This window comes from Gopherus evgoodei, chromosome 21 (genome assembly GCF_007399415.2).
Source record: "Gopherus evgoodei ecotype Sinaloan lineage chromosome 21, rGopEvg1_v1.p, whole genome shotgun sequence".
NCBI lineage: Eukaryota > Metazoa > Chordata > Testudines > Testudinidae > Gopherus > Gopherus evgoodei.
The window spans coordinates 8,493,122-8,515,581 of NC_044342.1; the positions used below are offsets into that span (position 1 = coordinate 8,493,122).

A 22,460-nucleotide genomic window follows, 5' to 3' on the forward strand; every position below is an offset into this window, starting at 1 on the left:
TTATTTGGTCATAAGCTTTCATGGGCTAAAACCAACTTATTCAGATGCATGGAATGAAAAATAGTTTGAGCAGTATATATATACACAGCACATGAATATATATCTATACACTGTTAGTTATGCAACAGTTTACACTGTCTGTGGACCTGTTCTAGAAGAGACAAGACATATGAGAATCACATTCACTCTTGTAAAAATTACTATTTCATGGCAAAAGAAAAGATTTTCCTGAAGGCTATTTTGATGTCCCTATTGCGCAGACTGTAGATCAGAGGGTTCAGGATGGGAGTCATTAGAGTGTACATTATGGCCACCAACTTGTCCTTATCCAGTGAATAACTGGAGGCTGGCCGAATGTAGGTGTAGATGATGGAGGAATAGAACAAGGTAACTACAAGCAAGTGGGAAGAACAGGTGGAGAAGGCTCTCTGCTTCCCTTTGGAGCTCCGGATTTTCAGGATAGTGATGATGATGAAGCTATAGGACACGGTGGTCAGCAGGAAGTTTCCCATGGCCAGGAAGATGTCTGCCAAGAACATCATAACTTGGTTGAGGTAGATGGAGCTGCAGGAGAGTGCCAACACTGGTGGGATCTCACAGAAGAAATGCTGGATGAGGTTGGGCCCGCAAAAATCCAAGAGCAACATGAGCAATGTGTTCACCACTGAATTGACAACACCCACAGCCCAGACCCCGATGGCTAAACTGATGCAAATTCTCTTGGTCATGAGGTTGACATAGAGCAAGGGGTGGCAGATGGCAACATACCTGTCATATGACATGATAGTGAGGAGCATAAGCTCTGTCCCCCCTGACAAAGTGAAAGCAAAGACCTGGGCCATGCAGCCATCAAAGGAGATGGTTTTCTTCTTCTGCATCAGGTTTTTCATCATCTTGGGCAGAACTGAAGAACTGCACATAATGTCAAGGGTGGCCAAATTGGCGATGAAGAAGTACATGGGGGTGTGGAGAGGTGGGTGTAGGAGAGTAGCCACAATGATCAGGGAATTGCCCATGATGACAGCTGTATAAAGGCACAAGAATAGACCAAAGAACAGCCCCTGATGGTGAGGATGGTCAAAGAGTCCCTGCATTATGAACTCGGTCACCCTGGTGTGATTACTGGGTTCCATTGTTTGACAGCTCCTTCTGTGGGAACAAAGATTAAAGTTTCTATCTAGTATTTCTTCAGAAACTACAGCATTTTGGCAATTGAAGCACCTAAACAGACCAACAGTGAAACAGAGAGAGGGAAAGAACTTTTGATACTCTTCACATTTCATGAAATATATTAACATACTGAGCTACGTTAAAATATGTTAGCACATTAATCTGAGCTACTGAATCTCCATTCTCCTGGCATTTGAGCAGAGAACTGGAAAAATAACATTCTTGATTTTTTCAAAAAGATGTGCATGGAGTCATTTGGACTGTTTAAATAAACTTCTGGAGAGGGGATTTCACAATATAATCTCAAAATTAATCAACCACCAGTAATCTTATGAATAACCAAGATTCCAGTTTTTAAACTAATTTCACAAAATAGATCGGTTACAATATAGGAGACCTTCAATGTATGTAGCATACAGACCATATATTCCAGAAAAAATAACATAATAATATATAGGAAGTAATATGTAGATATATTTAGGTAGAATCAAGATGCAGACTAGAAGAACTTGCTTTCCCCTTAACCGGCCCTAGTTGCCATAATTGCATTGCAGTCAGTGAGGCTGAATCTTCACTCACAGGAGTCACACTGGTATAGAACTTGTGTAAATGAGAGGGGAATCGTGCCCTCAAAAAATCATTTTGAAGATCAGCTACATGGCAATATATACATGTTGTGTCATTCCTAGGAATAGCATTCACATTATTATGACAAGTACTCCTTACTGCATTACAGTTAAGCCTCCCTTTACTATCTTCAGATGTCTCTAATCTTATTATTAAGCTACTGCTTCTCATGATTTTTCTCTCACTCCTGCTGCAGGAACTTGGCAGTATCTACACTGAAGTCAGTGGAGTTATTGACTTGTAAAAATGATGAAAATGAGAAGAGAGTTACAGCCAACAAATCTAACTAATCATGAGGTTATATTGAAAAGATTTTTCGTATTTCATAACAGAGAGTTTTTTAAAAAATGCCACTCTTTGCATCACATTTTAAATGTGATTGCAAGCAACAGGTTGTGAATCTCTTATCAATGTTACATTAGGTCTCCATTGACTTTAGACTTAACTACAATAAAATTCCAAAGCACTTCACAGATTTATGTGAATTGTCATCAGATTCATATTGATCAAAATGAGATTAGAATATGGTCCAAGATTCATAAACAATGTTGTGGAAATATGTATCACTGCAAAGCACATTTAGCCAAATTACAAAACTTTAAATACACTACAGAAAATAAATTTAGCTTGATTTTCAAAAGTGTATAAAGGAATTACAGTCAACTCTCATTAAATTTCACTTGGTGTTGGTGCCACACACACTCAGGAACTTTGACATACCAGCTACAAAAAGTCAGAAAGATTCATTTAGAAGCTTTCATTGTGAAAAAGCAAACAAGCAAAATGAATATTCTCACCTCTCTTTCAATTCTCAAATACAGTCAACCATATTGTAATTTAAATGCAGTCTTCAAGTGAGTTATGACTTCTTGAAGACTACTGTTTGTTATATCTAGTAACCTTCTGTAGGGAGATCTTGTATCCCTTGTGAGTGTGGACATGAGCTAACTCTCAAACAAGGCCCCATAGGAGAAGGTAAACGGGAGTCACCTGTATCAATATAAAAAAAAAATCTTCCACATTAAGTTGAGAAAAATCCTCTTGAGGTCCAAATGTATATTCTTTTGAATTTTCCAGGAGAAAACATAATTTCCAGGAATGTATTCCCTTCTGAAAATAATGCTACCAATACAGCTAGATTCCATATTAATCAGTGAGCGGAGAAAATCTCAGAATGAAATCCTGGCCCATAGATGGGTGTCAATAGGAATGTTGACCTTGGCTTGAATGGGGCCTGGATTTCACCCTCAGACTTCTACTATCAGTGATCCTTCATCCACACTGAATCATCTGAGCTGACTCTCCCTGGTGGAATGCCTCCATTTTCTTCACTAATACTATTGATCTTACTTCTCTATTCATCCTGTGAAGTCAGGGAGACACATCTCAAGCTGCCATGAATCAGCATAGCTTCATCACAGTCAATTAAACATTTCCAGAGCTAGTGTAAATCAAATTCATTGTATCAAAATCAATGGACCAGGTTCCCAACTTGTATGAATCAGCATAACTCCTTCAAAGGCAAGGGGTAAACCAGCAGAGCTGTACTGATTTTGCTCTATTTAACTGCAGATGACTGAATGGAGCTACACAGTTGTCATGGCATGCAAAATCTGAAGGTAGTGCTGTTGATGGGAAGTTAATGAAAGCCAGATTTGATTTCTAGAATGATACTATGTAGGAATGAAAACCCAGGTTGAGTTTCAGATCACAGAAAGATTTTTCAGGGGTAGGAATTACAAAGGAAAAGTTTTTTAGCTTGCATAGACCTCTGTACAGCCAGGCCCTCAAGTACATACTTAACTCTGAGCATATGAGTCATCTTGTTGATTTCACTGGATCAATTGAACTTAGAAAAAAAGCAAAAAAACCCTCTTGAATCGGGGCCATTGATATGATCCAACATTAGGGTGTCATCAGACTTATGGAAACTTGTCTCAATTAAGCAAAATGGAGCTTTGGAAGAAAATGGCATTGCCTTTCTTCAATTTTTTTTGAAACCCAAATCCATGAGTGTCCCTGGGTCATACTGGCTATTTGGCTTATTGATTGCACCTGATAGTTGTAGGAGAAACAGAAAGCCTAGCCTTTGGGCCTTGTGGAAGATCTGAGGCCTGAACCAGAGGCTGTGAACCAGAGTTAGGCCATGTATTAAGGTAGATATTAACAAGTTCACTCTATGACTTTGGCAAAAGTATTGCTAGTGTTGCTAAAACACAGACACCACTAAGAAGCAACAAATACTGGATTTGTGTAAGAACACAGTACAAAAGACATCTTGGTCTAACATCAGATAAGAGGGTTTGACAAAAGTGATGAATAGGGACGTTGTGCTGGAGACACCTGGAGCATGATATAAGTGGAGGTAACAAACTGATGTCATGAAACACATAAGATGGAATAAAAGTTGTTTGTCTCAGTCTGTAAATACTGGGGTGCCTCATCTCAATCCTTTGTGTGACCTGGAGTAAAGCAAAAAGTCCCACTGCTGACTATGCTGCTTTTTGCCACTGAGTGCTCACGTGTTATTGTACCTGTATCCACAGAGCCAGGGCACTAGGACTGTGTCTTGAGCCTTTGTCACCGAACCGTGCTGGTGGTTGTTCTTTCTAGGTAGTACTATCGAGGTCTGCTGAACCAATTATCTGTACAGGGCTGGGACAGCATATGGAGAGAGCACACACGCACCTAACTGACAGCAGCAGTTGTCATAGTTCACTGATTGCAAAAAGTAGTATATCATCTCTAATGAGGGCTACAAGAATTTGGGATTCCCTTCAGAGTTATTTTCAATAAGTAGGGATGCATTTTCTTTATCATTCCTTTACAAAGAATCCATGCTTCACTTATACATTGCTATAGAGTCAGAGGCACAGGACTGCAGTTATGGTTCTAATCACTGATTCATAAATGGATTAATATATTCCATGTCTTGAGTGGCCACTGTGATCTTCTAGTCTGAGTTATTATATAGCACAGGCCAGAAAATGTCCCAAAAATTATTCCTAGAGCAGATCTTTTAGGGAAAATATATATATCAAATCTTGAGTTAAGAAATCTCAGTGATGGAGAATAAACCACAACCCTTGGTAAATTCTTTGAGTGGTTAATTACTCCAATTGCTAAAAATTTTAACCTTATTTGTAGTCAGAATTTGTCCAGCTTCAACTTCCAGCCACTGGATCATGTCAGACCAGTCTCTGACAGACTGAAGAGCCCATTATTAAATATTTTTTCCCAATGTAGGTACTTATAGATGGGTGATCATGTCATCCCTTATCCTTCTTTTTGTGAAGCTACAAAGATTGAGCTCCTGTGCTTAATTTGTACCAGGGCTTGCCAGGGCTGTGCCCCGGCACCTCTAGGTTTGGCTGTTCATAGCCCTGGGACCTTTGCATGTGCTGCATCATTGATGAATGTATAAAAATTGATTGAACCCCACCACCTAATTGCTTTCAAATTACAAATTAAGCACCTGTCAGGGGAATTGTCAGTGTTGTGTGTTTGGGACAAGACAGCCAGAACCAAAGGGGTTGTAACTCATGATTATGGTGTATTGGTGAAGCTGGGAAGTAGTTTTCAGACAGGAATAGTAGGGGTATTATAGTGCAGGCCTGAGGTACATCCGCAGAGCTGTTAAGGGAAACCAGGGCTGTGATAGCTGGGGGCTGTGGGTCAGGACAGAGGGGCAAAGTCAGAGCTGTGGGAGGTGGGGGCAGGGCTGGGACAGCAAATGCTGTGTGTCAGGATAGCAGTGCATCAGCGGAGCTGTGTATGTGAGAACCCAGAGATGAAATAACAGGTGGCTGCAGGTTAGGATTCATGGGCATTGACAGAGGTGAGGGCTAGGAGATGCCCAGGACTGGGATACGGTTAGGGCTAGGGTTAGGGATCAGGGGTCTGTGGGTTGGCTTTAAGGTGAATCAGCAGAGCTGTGTGTATGAGAGATGGAACAATGCCAGAAACAGAACAGCAGGGGGCTGTGGGTCAGGACTGAGGGGCACTGGCAGAGCTCTGTGCATGTGGGCCCAGAGATGGAATAGCATTGTGGGTAGGGCTGTGGGCTAGGACTGAGGGGCACTGGCAGCACTGGGTGTCATGGGCAGGACAGCAAAGCCTGTCACAATCCAGGTACTTTGGCTGATCTCTGTCATTGAGGCCTAGACACCTGGAATTGCCTTTCACTCACTGTACCTGGGCCCTGCTGCCTCAGCTAACCCAGTGGGAAAGTCTGGTTTGTTTACATGTCAGTTTCACTGCAATCCATTCCTCTTCCCTACCCCCTCCCCACACCCTCCCACTACATCCCCTAGCTTGGTGAGACTCTGGTGGAATTTATGAATGAAGGGATCACCCTTCACAGGAGCTGGTCAAACTGGCCTGACCCCTTTCACTTTACACATCAGGGGGCTCCTTGCTATAGGAACAAACCCTCCCCTTCCTTTGTCTAACATTAATCAGTGGCTCTGACTTTCTTTCTAATCAGCCCCAATGGGACTGCTGCTGCAACCTGCATTTTCCAACAGTGTTTCCATTCTAATGGCCTCCCTGAGACCCATTAAAATGACGAGTAACTTTGTTTCTGCCACCGGCCCTTAATTCTTTGAGAGTGTTGTCAAATCACCAGGCAGTGCCCAGGTCTCAGCTGGGCATAACATTTCTTAGAGTGCTGATTAAGACATGAGGAGTTATAATGACCTCAGTGTCCTCCTGCAAATCCCCATAGAACCACAGGTGCTGCATGGCTAGTTGTGGAGATTTCATTTTAGTAGCTGTATTGCTAACGAGGATGATTTTAATGAGCACATAATGAAGCAGGGGTTTTAACTGATTATTATTTTTATTCTAAGCAAGAGTCAATGAAATTAACATGTTTCAGATGATACTGCTCAGGGTTCCTTCATGCTGGGGATCTGTCAGTGCAGATCTGCTATCAGACCTATAGAAACAGCTGCATCCTTAAGGTCAAGCACTTTACACCCTATGGACAGACTGTTCATTGCCACTTCTCTGGTCAGTCACCAGGGACGGATAGAGCTCCAGTTACAGTCTATCCCCTTGCCACTGCTGCCCTTAGCAGAGTGTCACAGTCTCACTGCAAGCCCCTTGTCAGCTCCAATTCCCACCTGCTTTGCCTGTGAAATTAGCCACACACGGAGTCAGAAGGAATATCCTTTAGCTACCAATAATCATGATGTATTTTTAATTTGACTTTCGTGACCGTGACTGTGAAATGCACCCACATAGTAGTCCCTGCCCACTGAATTCCACTTCCACCGGGATGGGCCAGTTAGCAGTAGATTAGATAGATAGATAGATAGATAGACAGACAGAGGCAGGGAATGTTAAAACCATTAGACAAGTGGACAGAGAGGTGATTAGACAGATGAACAGATGACATGGCAGATTGATAGGACTGTAGATAGGCAATTGGAAATACAAACAGATGGATAGTTAGGTGGGTAAACAGTACAAGGAGGAAAATGGACAGATAGATCTTGGTGGTTAGATAGACAGCAGGATGGACAATTAGATGGATGGACTGATGATTATACAGATGGACAACAAGGTAGTGGATGGATGGGCAATTAGATAGTCAAAATATTAGATAGAGAGGGATGTGGGAATAGAAGCTCACACAAACACACACACATCCCAGAATCCTGTCAGGCAATGTGATTCAAAACTAACCAAAGGAGGTCATTGCTCTAGGTCAGAACTAAGCATTTGGTGCCCACACTGGGACTGTTTTCCCTTTGCCTGTCTTCTGAACCTGCCACTAAAGAGGCCAACTGGAGTTATACCCAGTGCTGTGACTTTCATATGGCTATTGATTCACTAATAACCAGTGACTGACCTGGGCTGTGAAATTCAATTCTGGATTCTGAGTTTCACAAAGGTAATTGGATAGGGTAACCATACGTCTGTTTTGCCTGAGACAGTCCCTTTTTTTAAGTCCTGTCACAGCATTTGTCCAATTTGCTCATCCCAAATTATCATCAGTTTTGCCAAAAAATTGGGGTGAGACCTCTAGCAGGGCATGGAGGATTATGTGGGGGGATGGGGGGTGAGCAGTAATACCAACCCTGTGTGGGAGGGAGGGCTCGGGAGAGCGGCTCAGGCCGAGCCAGCTCGATGCAGGTGGTTGGCAGTGGGGGGGCCAGCCCCACGCGTGGGCAAGTGACAGGGGGGCTTTGACTTGCCCTGCACGGCAGGGGATTTGATGGATAGCATCATGTGATTCACAGAGAGGCTTGGTCAGCACAGCAAAATAATCCCAATATGCAGTTGCTGCCACAAATATGAACTGAGTGTTTAATACCACGTACAGACCCATGAGGATGCACAGAGACCAACAGTACACATAGGCACATGCAGAGTTAAACATCTAACCTCCCTACGTGTTATGGAAACCCAACAGGCACTTATCTGCATTTTAGGTGCCTAAATACCTTTGCAAATCTGGCCCTAACTCCCTTTTTTCCCTTTGAAAATACCAGGCCATAGACTTCATCCAGTGAACACTGAAGTGAACAGGCGTCTTTCCACCGATTTCAGTGGGATTAGGCCTCTGTCAAGGTGTTACATAATACATATATGTTGGGTGTAGTATACACCATATCAATGGGTATTATGCACACAGTATTAATACAATGTAGATTATATCTCCGAGCCATTGACTCAGGAGAACTTTTAAATATATATATGGAAAGTTATGTCAACTGAATGCATTATGCTCTCTTCACAATTCTATTCATCCTTGTTGAATATCGCACAACATTTTGCAAAGCTGAAGCCAGCTTTGGCATTAGAATATAGGAACCCTGTCAAAGCCAAGATACATGAAGGGCGTGTCCTAGCACAAGTTGGGATGAACCTCAATTCCCAACCAGTTTGGCATGTAGTATCCAAAACAGATAAGAAAAGTACAGGCCAGAAGAGCAAGTTTAAGAACTGGTACAAACTGGCAGGCTGGATTTTCCTGGTGAGTAAAGGGCTTTGTAATATGTAAGGTAATACCATAAATACTGCTATCTGAAATGCATGTCTTTGAATACCCCTTCTGTGTAATGTTAACACTCTGAAAGAATTTGCTTCATGGAAGGAGAATATATCTCCTTTTCCTATCGTACGGCTTTGCGTTTAGACAATACATTTGGCTAGGTTTGGTTATATGGTCTCTCAAACATTTTGAAGGCCAAACACCAAGTGTAGTCAACTAATCGTGATGTGATTATCATGTGCATTTGAAGACACTTATTCCAACTATATGTTGGATGAACGGCTGGTGGTGTGTCCAAGTGGGGTTTATTCTCAGCTCTGTCATTGAACCAGCTTATAAATCAGTAGCCACATTTTACAGATGAGGAAAATAATATTTGCTCTCTTCACAGGGATATTTGATAAATAGGTAAGATTTTCAAAGAAATTGAAGGTGTTTAGTGCCCAGATCCTAATCAAAGTCAATGGGATTTGGGTGCCTAACTCCGTCTTGCCCCTTTGCATGTCCCAGCCAAAGAGACATTTTTAAAAAGAATTTGTCTATTAAAAAAATATAAGTGACTGTTTTATGTGTGTGGTATTTCCTAGTGAACATCTTCAGGTACATGGATGGTCAGCTCTGGAAGGTTAAAATATTATGGGCCTGATTCTTCTCTCACTTCTAGGTGTAAATCAGGATTAATTCTACTCAAGTCTGTAGAATGGATTCTCTTCATGCTTACGAAATTGTAAATCAGAGGTAATAATAAAAACTCCCAGCTCTTATGTAGCACTTTTCTCCAATAGATCTCAAAGTGCTTTACAAAGGAGGCCAGTGTAATTATCCCCCTTGTACCCATTTCAGAGTAGCAGCTGTGTTAGTCTATATCCGCAAAAAGAACAGGAGTACTTGTGGCACCTTTAGAGACTAACTGGGCTATGAAAGCTTATGCTCAAATACATTTGTTAGTCTCTAAGGTGCCACAAGAACTCCTGTTCCTTGTACCCATTGTGGAAACTGAGGCACAGAACAAGGAAGTGACTTGCTCAGGCTCACCCAACAGGTCAAAGCCAGGAACAAAGCCCAGGTCTCTTTAGCCCCGAGCCTATGCGCTGTCTATTAGGCTGCACTGCCTCAACTGAGGTTACAAGCATGTTAAACTGTTGTTAATGACACAACATTCAGGGCTACTCCTTAGAGGATGCACATTAATTTTACAGCACATCAAACCTCAGCCAGCAGATTTAAGTTTGGCTAAAGGAAAACACCATTCCAGGGAATTTTTGGATCCAGAGTCAATTTTATCTGAGGAATTTAAGGCCTAAGAAACTGGTGCAGGATTCTGATTCCGGCCTGCAGTATGGCCGTGAGATGGCAGTTCTGGTAGTGCTGTCAGTAGGATTTGTACCGACTCCACAGTGGGGACTTGTATTGCTATGTATTTATTTGTATCACCCAGGACCGGCGCTACCATTTAGGTGACCTAGGCAATGGCCTAGGGCACCAGAATTTGGGAGGGGCACTATTTTGCCGGGTGGGGAGGCACACGGGTCCGGTGGACTTACCACAGTGATGCCGGCGGACGGTCCGCTGCTGGAAAGGCTCCAGTGGAGCTGCCGCAGTCATTTCGGTGAATGGTGCCCTGGTCTAAAAGCTCCGGTGGACCTGCTGCAGGCATGCCTGCGGCAGGTCCACCGGAGCCTTTAGACCAGCGGACCGCCCGCCGGCATCACTGCAGCAGCTCCACTGGAGCCTTTCCAGCAGCGGACCGTCTGCCGGCATCACTGTGGTAGGTCCACCAGGGCCGCGGGGGGCTGCGAAATGGCCGTCTGCCTAGGGCGTCAGAAACCCTGGCGCAGCTCCTGGTGTCGCCAGAACACCTGGCCATCAATCAGGACCCCAGGCACTGGATAAAAAGATGGTGTCTCCCTTAAGGAGCTTGCAATCTTGCTACACTGCTATGCTGCATCGGTCCCCTACTTTTTTGTAGGACCCTGTGTGTCCCACCTGCCCTGAACAGCTCTGCATGAGCTATGAACACTGGAATTGTCAAAGTTCCTTTCCCATTCTGAACTCTAGGGTACAGATGTAGGGACCTGCATAAGAACCTCTAAACTTAATTGACAGCTTAGATCTGGTTTTACTGCAACCACCAAAATCCTTTAAGAGTTATTTAGGAAACTCTGTCTACCTTCCCCCCAGACTTCTCCCTCCCAGTAGCCTTGAGACTTTTCCACCAAGTTCCTGGTGAGTGCAGATCCAAACCCTGGATCTTAAAACAAGGAAAAATCAATTAGGTTCTTAAAAAGGAGGCTTTTAGTTAAAGAAAGAAAGGTAAAAATCATCTCTTTAAAATCAGGATGGAAAATAACTTTACAGGGTAATCAGATTCATAGAGCCCAGAGGAACCCCCTCTAGCATTAGGTTCAAAGTTACACCAAACAGCAGTAAATCTTCTTAACAAAAAAGAACATTTACAAGTTAAGAAAACAAAGATAAAGCTAAGACGCCTTGCCTGGCTGTTACTTAGAAGTTTGAAATATGAGAGACTTATTCAGAAAGATTTGGAGAGCCTGGATTGATGTTTGGTCCTGCTTGGTCCCAAGAGCGAATAACCCCAAAACAAAGAGCACAAAACAAAAGCCTTCCCCCCATCAAGATTTAAAAGTATCTTGTTCCCTTATTGATCCTTTGGGTCAGGTGTCAGCCAGGTTACCTGAGCTTCTTAACCCTTTACAGGCAAAAAGATTTTGGTGTCTCTGGCCAGGAGGGATTTTATAGTATTGTACACAGGAGGGCTGTTCCCTTCCTTGTATAGTTACAACAGGGGTTGTCAAGCTCTAGCTGTCTCCAACAGCAGCAAGCACCAGATTCTTCAAATAAGTGCAGCAGCCTCCGTATTGATTCTTGTGTATATTGTTTACACCCACAACTGGTCTATTCCCCAGTGGGTGGAATTCACCCTGTGTGTATTGTGAGCATGGACAAGTTACTTCCCATCTCCCTGTGGCCGTGGTTCCCCTTCCATCTCTTTGTCTGGCTTGTCCATGTAAATTGTAAGGGCTGTGGGGTAGGGGTGGTCAGTCATGACTTTGGGGTTATCTTCCCAACTCTGACACTGACATGGATCAAGTAATTTCTCTTCACCATGGTTTCCACATCTATGAAATAAAGACAATGATTCTTTCTTCTTCTGGGCTTTGATATCTATGGCCAAGATTTTTAAATACAATATTGTTGTAGCCATGTTGGTCCCAGGATATCATATAGGCAAGGTGGGTGAGGTAATAATTTTTATTGGCCCAGCTTCTGTTGGTGAAAGCTTATGCAGAGCTCTTCTTCAGGTCTGGGAAATGTATTAAGGACATGGCTGCACTCACAGATGTAGACCGCTGTGAGTTAAACCAGCCCTCGGAGACCGCAACAGGGAAAGCACTGCCATGTGTTCACACTGTCAGCTGCAAGAGTAGTGGTGTGGACACATTTGTGGCACTTGCAGCAGTGCATTATGGGCAGCTATCCCATAGAGCACCTTTTCCCATTCTGGCACTGTGGTTTGTGGGAAGGAAGCAGGGAGGGGGGTTGAGGGGCATTCTGGGTCCTATCCCAATGCCCTGTGATGCATCCCAACAACCCCGGTGCTTCCATCCACATTTGGCACCATCTTTCAACTTTTTTTGTACTACATGCTCTGTCTTCCCTTTTGGTCCGTGGGAATGGTGTCATAAACAGATAGCTAAGAGTTAATGTTCTTTTACCTGGAAAGGAGTAACCTGAAACACCTGACCAGAGGACCAATCAGGAAACAAGACTTTTTCAAATCTGGGTGGAGGGAAGTTTGTGTGTGAGTCCTTTGTTCCTTGCCTTCTGCCTGTACTCTCTCAGCTATGAGAGGATTTTTCCTCCTGCTTTTCTAATCTTCTGTTTCCCAGTTGTAAGTACAAAAGATAAGATAGTGATTTATATGGTATTTTTATTTTGTATTTACATGGTGTAGTTGCTGGAGTGTTTTGAATTGTGTTCTTTTGAATAAGGCTGTTTATTCATATTTCTTTTAAGCAATTGACCCTGTATTTGTCACCTTAATACAGAGAGACCATTTTCATGTATTTTTCTTTCTTTTTACATAAAGCTTTCTTTTTAAGACCTGTTGGAGTTTTTTTTTAGTGGGGAACTCCAGTGAATTAAGTCTGTAGCTCACCAGGGAATTGGTGGGAGGAAGAAGTCAGGGGGAAATCTGTGTGTGTTAGATTTACTAGCCTGACTTTGCATTCCCTCTGGGTGAAGGAGGGGGGTGGGGGGGAGCTTGGCTCTCTCTCTCAGTACTTGTGTTTCCAGGACTGGAAATAGGGAGGGTGGAGTCCCTCTGTTTAGATTCACGGAGCTTGCTTCTGTGTATCTCTCCAGGAACCCAGGGAGGGAACACCTGGAAGGGAGAAGGGGGGGGAATGGTTTATTCCCCTTTGTTGTGAGACTCAAGGAATTTGGGTCTTGGGGTCCCCAGGGAAGGTTTTTGGGGGGACCAGAGTGCCCCAAAACACTCTAATTTTTTGGGTGGTGGCAGATTTACCAGGTCCAAGCTGGTAACTAAGCTTGGAGGTTTTCATGCTAACACCCATATTTTGGACACTAAGGTCCAAATCTGGGAATTATGTAATGACATGAGTGGCAGTGGTGAGATAGATAGAATCCAGAAGCCAATAGGAATATTATATTTTCTTTTTCTCTGCTAGGGCTTTTAAGCAGAGAGAAACAGTTTGGTTTTAAAAGGAACCAGGGAGAATTTCTTTTTCTCTGCTCTCTCTTGCAGTTTTTGGCTTGCATATTAAGCAAGGAACCATTAAGGAACTATTTGTCTTTTGTCACACAATAGCACTCCCATTGTGAGACAAGTATCCAGCAATACACATGCAAATAAAGTGTTTTTTCTGGTTTACTTTACATTTAAAAGATTAGCTAGAGAAAGAAAGGGAAAAAGGCACTGTTGCTAGGCAGACCCCAGGAGGCAACAGAGAACCTGCAGTTCAGACAACAAACACGGAGGGCACCCCAACACAAGAAAACAGGATGTCACGAAAACCATACGCAGTACAGCTCGAAGCAATGGAAAAACAGATAGAACTGCTCAAAACACAGATGGCCAGAGATGAGGCAACTCACAAACAAGAGATGGAAAGGCAACAAAAACAAGAAGAAGCCAAAAATGCATTCCACCACAGAAAACTACAAGAAGAAAAGGTTTCCCACAGAAAAGAACAAGAAGACAAAGAGGCAGCCTACAAAAGAGAGCAAGCAGCCAAAGATGCAGACCACCAAAAACAGCTGGAAATAAAAGAGAAAGAGTGGGAACTCCAGAGGGAAGCCCACCGACAGGCCATGGAATTAGAAAAGGCTAAGCAACAACACCCAGCCAATCCTAACAACCCTTCGCCAGTACTTGTTCCACAGCACAGGAAATTTCCCACCTACAAGGCAGGTAATGACACTGAGGCCTTCTTGGAAAATTTTGAAAGAGCCTGTCTTGGGTACAGCATCCCTGAAGACCAGTACATGGTAGAATTGAGGCCACAGCTCAGTGGACCTTTAGCAGAGGTGGCGGCTGAAATGCCTAAGGAGAACATGAACGACTATAAACTTTTTCAAACCAAGGCCAGGTACAGAATGGGGATAACCCCAGATCATTCCCGTCGGCATTTCAGAACCCAAAAGTGGAAACCAGATGTGTCATTTCCCAAACACGCCTACTACGTTGGGAAAAATTATGAGGCCTGGATATCAGGACACAATGTTAAATCCTTGGAAGAACTGCACCTCCTCATACAAATGGAGCAGTTCTTGGATGGTGTTCCTGAGAACATAACACGGTACATACAAGATGGAAAACCCAAAAATCTCACCGAGGCGGGGCAGATTGGAGCCAGATGCATGGAAGTGGCAGAAAGCAAGAAAACTACTGTCAAGGGGAACGAATACCCCAGAGGGCACACCGACAATAAACCCTACAACCGGGGACAGCCAAAGACCCCACCTACAACCCAAGTAAAGCCACAGACGCCCTATTCTTCCACCTCACCAGTCTCCAGTAACTCACCTCGACCCAGTGACCCATCAGATGGAAGATGCTTTAAGTGTAATGAACTGGGACATATCAAGGCCAACTGTCCAAAGAACGCCATCTGAGTGAAGTTCATTACACCACCATCACCCAAAAGATCCCCAGGCCCAGATGCCTCTCAAATACCCTTGGAGCGAAGGGAAAATTTGAGAGTGGGCAGAAAGAAGGCTACTGCGTGGAGAGACACGGGGGCACAAGTGTCAGCTATCCACCAATCCTTCGTAGACCCCAAATTCATCAACCCAAAGGCCCAAGTGACAATTTACCCCTTCATGTCACAAGCTGTAGACTTGCCTACAGCTGAACTGCCTGTCCAGTACAAAGGCTGGTCAGGAATGTGGACTTTTGCAGTCTATGACAATTATCCTATCCCCATGCTACTGGGGAAAGACTTGGCCAACCAGGTGAAGCGGGCCAAGCGAGTGGAAATGGTTACACGTAGCCAAACCAGGCAAGCTTCCAGACCCATTCCTGTTCCTGAGCCGTCCACAGGTGCCCCGTCTGTGTTACCAGAGACCCAGACAGAGGTAGTGGACCCAGATTCCATGCCAACCACTGAAACAGCCACAGCACCTCCGGTCCCAGGCCCGGAACTGACACGGCAACCAGCACCAGCAATTGCAACCACATCTTCAAACTCAACGCCAGTGGGCGCCAGCGAGCCAGAACTGGCGGAAGCAACACACAGCCTTACCCAAAAGGCCAAGCCAGAGCCTGAAATACCCTCAGGCGCACCAGCGGAGAGTGGTTCACCAGCAACGGTAACAACCCCATCACCTACATCGCTTCCAGAGGGACCAAGCCCAAGTCCACAGTCTGAGGAAGAACTGGTGACCCCAGCCTCAAGGGAACAGTTCCAGATTGAGCAGGAAGCAGATGACAGCATTCAGAAAGCTTGGGCGGCAGCACGGAGCACCCCACCTCCTTTCAGCTCTACTAATCCATCCCGGTTTGTTAAAGACCAAGGACTTTTATACAAGGAGATTCTTTAGTGTTCTTAAAATGTAAAAGTCTGTTAGTTATATACTTAGTGGTATATGTAAAGGTGCATGTGTTGTATTAATCTGTTTCTTTTAAAGTTCTAGGAGGAAATCACCGCCAGTGAGCTTCCCCACTGTCTGCAATTTGGGGGGCGTGTCATAAACAGATAGCTAAGGGTTAATGTTCTTTTACCTGGAAAGGAGTAACCTGAAACACCTGACCAGAGGACCAATCAAGAAACAAGACTTTTTCAAATCTGGGTGAAGGGAAGTTTGTGTGTGAGTCCTTTGTTCCTTGCCTTCTGCCTGTACTCTCTCAGCTATGAGAGGATTTTTCCTCCTGCTTTTCTAATCTTCTGTTTCCTAGTTGTAAGTACAAAAGACAAGATAGTGATTTATATGGTATTTTTATTTTGTATTTACATGGTGTAGTTGCTGGAGTGTTTTGAATTGACCAGGATGGAGTATAGGCTGGTCCACTGGGGCTCCTCACTCTCCAAAGGTGGCAGGAGGTCCTGCCACTTTGTGTTAGGGTGAGACATGAGGGTGAGGAAGTGAATGGTATGGAGCACGAGCATGTATAGAAGCTTCTGTGGCACAGTCTGGAAGCAAACCTGCTGCAAGTCATGCAGCTGGCTCACGGAGAAGGGGCGGGGGAGATGGCTGGGTCCACAGTGCAGGGGCCCCATGAAAAGGTCCGGAGGGCCTGGAGTGGAGGGTGGGCAAGGTGTGCCCTCTTGCAGGACCTGGTCGAGGTAATCCTGAGTACATGGAGCTGCGGATTGTGTAGCAGGGGATCTGCGAGTAGATCTGCCCCTCGGTGGCCGCCACGGACCTGGTCAGTGAGAACAGTTTCCAGGTCTGAAGGAGGTCCTAGTAGAAGACCGGCAGCCCAGAGAGGTCTCACAGAAGACCTCTTGGATTGAGATAAAGGAGCTGCCAGTTGTATCGGAGCCCTCGGAAGCAGCAGTGGAAGGCATGCACCAATACTCTCCACATAGGACTATCTACACCATAAAAGAGCCTCTGCAAGACGTGGGGGTGGAAGACATGGATCTGAGTGCATAGGCACTTCAGGCCCTGCCCTCCCTCCTCCAGGGGCAAGTGGAGGACCCCTGCAGAGAACCAGTGCAGTTCCGGCCAAAAGAACTCAAGAATCTCCGTCTGGAGGTCGGCCAGGAAGCCCGGGGCCGGGACGAGGGTGTTGAACCAGTACCAGAGCATGGACAGAACTAGTTGATTGAGTACCAGTGCCCTTCCACGAAGGGAGAGACACCAAAGTAGTCCTGTCCATTTCTGGAGCTGCTCCATCATCCTGCCCCGTAAACCATGCCAGTTCTGCGACAGGGATGGATGCGTGTCAGAGAGATAAACGCCAAGATAGACTAGCGGTCCCATGCTCCACCAGATGGCCTCAAGCGCGGGTGGGAGGGAGCTCACCAGCCACTCATCCCTGAACACCAGGCCAGAGCTCTTGATCCAGTTGACCCGGTTGGAGGATGCCACCGAGTGCACAGTCTGGCAAGCCTCCACCGATGCCAAGGCATCCGAGTCCTGGACCGTGAGGAGCATGTCATTGGCATATGCCGACAGGACCAGTTGCAGCTTTGGCTCTCGAAGCACCAAACCCATCAACCTCCTGCAGACGAGACAGAGGAAAGGCTTGATAGCCAGAGTGTACAGCAAAAGGGGGCATCCATCCTGTACTCTCCACTGGAAGCCCACCGGCTTAGTCAGAGTCCAGTCCTACAACTTGGGAGTTATGTGTAAAGCCAATAAGTGGGACATTTTTTACTTTGGGTGGAGTTTTACATGTCCATCATTACTTTGTTTGTTACTTTATACCTTTAGTCTGGGTAAGTGTGAATACATGCAGAGCAGATATGGAAATTTAAGTATTTAGCATGACTAAACTCTAATTATTACCTCCCAATATAATCGTGCTAATTAAACACTTTAATAACAATGTCATTTTTTCCAGAAGACACACACAACTTCATGATTCTTTATGGATGATATTTCTCAAAGGAACCAAATGGAATTAGGTGCCCAGCTGCCATTGATAATCATCTGGAATTGGGCTTCTTATTCCCACAGGTCCCTTTAAAATCCAAGACAAGTTGATTCTTAAACATTCTGATATGTTTATCGACAGTATATACAGATAGATAGCAAGTACAATGACTTGAAAGAACTTCCATAAACATTTTGTTCAGGGTATCATTATTATTTTATAGCACACACAAGTATGACAAAAGCTTCACACAAAATTACTATTCCATAACAAATGAGATTACAATCTGAATTCATGACACTTTAAGATTAAGCAAAACGTCATCAATCATATGATATATATGTGATAAAAAGCCCACCATTTCCTACCTAGGTGGAGATTTACATGGCTTGAATCTAATTACCTCAACTACATGAACTCTGTTTTACACTGGTTTAAGTTAGAGGAAAATCTGTACTATTGGCTTTAGTGAACTGTTCATAGATTCCAACATTTTAACACCAGAAGAGGTCATCAGGGTAACCACTTCCTACAAAGCCACCTGTAGAACCTCAGCTGGTGATTCCTGAACATATTCCACAATGCTCAGCTGAACACAAGGGTACCTTTCAGAAAGATAGCCAGTACCAAATGTGAACTCCCAAAGTATTACATACTCTTATTATGGAGTAACGGATAGTTCCCTTGAACACTCCAGTCTTAATCCACAAGAAAGCTGGACTATTTGATAAATGGTCTTTTACATGAAAACATTAAGCTACTCTTCTTTCCAAGAGACCTCTCACCCACTTGGGTTGAAATGTACACTAGATCTCACACCAAAGACATCACTTGTAGCCAATTCTAACTAAAGGTTTATTAGTTAAGAAAAAGAATTGTGAGTTATTGAGAGATTAAAGCAGCTAAAGTGTATGCATAGATGAGTCTATAATTCCAAACGGTAGCAGACATGGAGTAATCTGCCAGTTTCCCAAAAGTCTCTCAGGACAACCCTGAATAGCTCTGGGTGTGTCCTTTTCTGTTCAATTATTCTGCCCTGTTAGAATCCAACCCATCCTGAGATGAATCATTTTCCTTTGTATCCATATTTATACTTGTTCTCTTAGAATAATCTGACAGCACAGCTATCCCGTGGTTTCTTCTTTGACGGCTGTGAGAGACGGATGCTTTTAGAGTTTCTGAACTCTGAATGCCCTACACAATCACTTGAAGTCCATGAGCTGCATTATCTTTCTCATAAGAGTCCTTCATTTGCATAACACAAGGCTTCTTTCATATTTGGAGTATTATTTAGATATTGGGGAACATATACAAAGCAAAATATTAACAAGATACATATAAGTGAAAACAATGCATGCAAAATCACATTAATTTATGAAGGTGAAACACTAAACACATTCACATACACTTAACAGCTTCTTTTGATCTTCTGCTAATACATATTTGAATTGACCTGACTTCCAGCTGTGAGTTTGTCAGTTTTCAGCTGAGCATGCAGTTTTGATCAGATCTGGCATCAGCATCACAGATTGTTCCAATGGTTCATTACCCTCACTGTTAAAAAAAAAAAAGATTATTTATTTGGAGCCTGAATTTGTCAAGTTTCAACTGCCAGCTGTTGAATCTTGCTATGGCTGTCTCTGCTAGACTGAACAGCCCCTTTATCAAATATTCATTCCTTGTGTAGGCACTTATAGATGGTCATCAAGTCACCTCTTAATATTGTCTTTCATAAAATGTATAGATTGAGCTCCTTAAATTCATCACTTAAGCTATATTTTCTAGGCCTTTAATTATTCTCACGGCTCTTCTCTGAACCCTCTCCAATATATCAACACCCTTATTCAACAGTAGACTCCAGAACAGAATACAGTATTCCAGCAGTGTCAAATACAGAGGAGAAATAACCTTTGTACTTCTACTCAAAATTTCCCTGTTTAGGCAACCCAGGATTGCATTAGCCCTTTCGGCTACAGCATTTCACTAGGAGCTCACATTCAGCTGGTTATCCACCATAGCCCCCAAATATTTTTTTCAGAGTCACTGCTTCCCAGGATAGAATGCCTGATCTTGTACTTATGGCCTGTGTTCTTTCTTCCTAGATGTATATGTTTATATTTAGCTGTATTAAAATACAAACTGCTTGCTTGTACATAGCTTACCAAGCAATCCAGAAGTCTCTGAATCCATGTGGCCTGTCCGCCTCATTACTGAGCCCTCTCTCATTTTTTCTGGAGTCTTAATCACTCTTGATTTTACTCTCTTACTGGTAAAATATTGGATCATATTTGTAGTTTGACGTTTGTCTAGATCAACTTTTAGCCATTGGATCTTGCTATAACTTTGTCTGTTAAATGCAAGAATCATTTACTCCCAGTTACTTACTCATTTTGATTAAGTCATTGGTTAACCATTCTTTCATTAACAATATATATCCTTCAGTCTCTGCCAGGAGGCAGTTTTCTCTCCGATTAATCAATCTTCTACCCTTTCTTAGGTCTCAACAGTGTTTTATGCATTTACGCTACTGTGAGTGTAAGGAGAATTAATCCTTCACTGGAGTTACTCGTGATTTGTGCCTGGCTCAGAGGAGAACATTTAAGACATTTCAGACAAGCATATATTGCATTTCTAGCAAGATTGAAGAAGTACAATTTCCCCACCCCAGAGTCTTTCAAGCACAACACACAACAGCATCATCCTATAGATGTTACCCGAGGGAATATTTTCCTGCCTATTGTCTTCCTGAGAGCAGATCTTATTTCTTTGTTCCTCAGGCTGTAACTAACAGGGTTAAATGTTGGAGTCAGCCAATTGTATATCAGGGAAAGGAACCTATTACTGCCCTGGGACTGCGCTGAACTGGGCTGCATATAAATAAAAGTTCCAGTCCTGTTGTCATGGTATATTTCCCTACTCTGAACCTTAGCGTCCAAAAGATGGGGTACCAGCATGAATTCTTCTAAGCTCAATTACCAGTTTAGTACTTGTAGCGCTGCCACCAACCAGGAATTCCAGTGCCTGGTACACTCTTACCCGGGGACCCCCCAAGACCCAGACCCTCTGGATCTTAACACAAGGAAAGTAAACCCTTTCCATCACCGTTGCCTCTCCCAGACTTCCCCTCCTTGGTTACCCTGGAAGATCACTGTGATTCAAACTCCCTGAATCTTAAAACAGAGAGGAAAATCCACCTTCCCCCCTCCTTCTCTCTCCCCCTCCCAGACTTTCCCTGAGAGAGGAAGTAATCCCAACAAAGAGAGAAATTAACCTTTCTCTCTCCCTTCCCTCCTTTCTTCCCACCAAGTCCCTGGTGAATCCAGACCCAGTCCCCTGGGGTCTCACTAGAATAAAAAAACAATCAGGTTCTTAAACAAGAAAAGCTTTTATTAAAGAAAGAGAAAACAGTAAAAATTATCTTTGTAAATTTAAAATTGAATAGGTACAGGGTCTTTCAGCTATAGACACTGGGAATACCCTCCCAGCCTAAGTATTCAAGTACAAATTAAAATCCTTTCAGCAAAATATAAATTTGAACTCCTTCCAGCCAAATACACATTTGAACTCCTTCCAGCCAAATACACACTTGAATATAAAGAAAACAACCATAAGCCTAACTCGCTTTATCTACCTAGTACTCACTATTTTGAACTTATAAGAGCCTGTATCGGAGAGATTGGAGAGAAACCTGGTTGCACGTCTGGTCCGTCTGAGCCCCCAGAGTGAAAAACAACCAAAAACTAACAGCACACACACACTTCCCTCCCTCAAGATCTGAAAGTATCCTGTCCCTTGATTGGTCCTCTGGTCAGGTGACAGCCTGGCTCACTGATCTTGTTAACCCTTTCCAGGCAAAAGAGAGATGAAGTACTTCTGTTCTATTAACTCTTACTTATCTGTTTATGACACCCGTAGAAGAGAGAAACCACAATGAGTCTGAGAAGCAGGTAGGGAAGGCTTTGTGTCTGCCTTCAGCTGAGGGCATCTTCAGGATGGTGTAGATGATGAGGCTGTATGACAAGAGAATCAGCAAAAATGGGGCCAGGTTAAAGAGAACTGTGGTGGTAGTAATGGCAACTTCATTCTTGTGTGTATCCATTGAGGCCAGTCTCAGCACAGGGAAGGCATCACAGAAGAAATGGCTGATTCTGTTAGACCCACAAAAAGGCAGTGTAAATATTGAAATGGTGTGTTGGAAACCTACCAGGATACCAATGATCCAGGAACCAGCTGCCACCCGAGCACAAACCATCTGGTTCATGCTGAGGGTGTATTGCAGGGGGTGGCATATGGCCACGTACCGGTCATACACCATGATAGAGAGGAGGCAGCACTCTGTGATACCAAAAAGAATGAAAAAAACATCTGAGCACCACAGCCTACAAAGGAGATGGACTGGGTCTCCAGGATCAGGTTGACCAGCATCTTGGGCAGGGTGACCGAGGTACAGCAGATCTCCAGGAAGGATAAATTCCTGAGGAAGAAATACATGGGGGTCTGAAGGACAGAGTCTGTGATCGTGACGATAACAATCAGAGTGTTCTCTATCAGGGCCATCACATAGAAGGTGAA

General features: G+C 43.7%; 1 protein-coding gene and 1 pseudogene across 1 annotated transcript; both read right to left on the reverse strand.

Annotated features, from left to right (window-relative positions):
• Positions 1 to 200: 200 nt before the first annotated feature.
• LOC115638273 (olfactory receptor 13G1-like) lies at positions 201 to 1,133 on the reverse strand. Its single transcript, XM_030539857.1, has one exon. It carries the CDS (start codon positions 1,131 to 1,133, stop codon positions 201 to 203), a length of 933 nt encoding a protein of 310 aa, XP_030395717.1.
• A 15,365-nt stretch (positions 1,134 to 16,498) lies between these two features.
• LOC115637908 lies at positions 16,499 to 22,203 on the reverse strand (annotated as a pseudogene).
• Between the last annotated feature and the right edge of the window lie 257 nt (positions 22,204 to 22,460).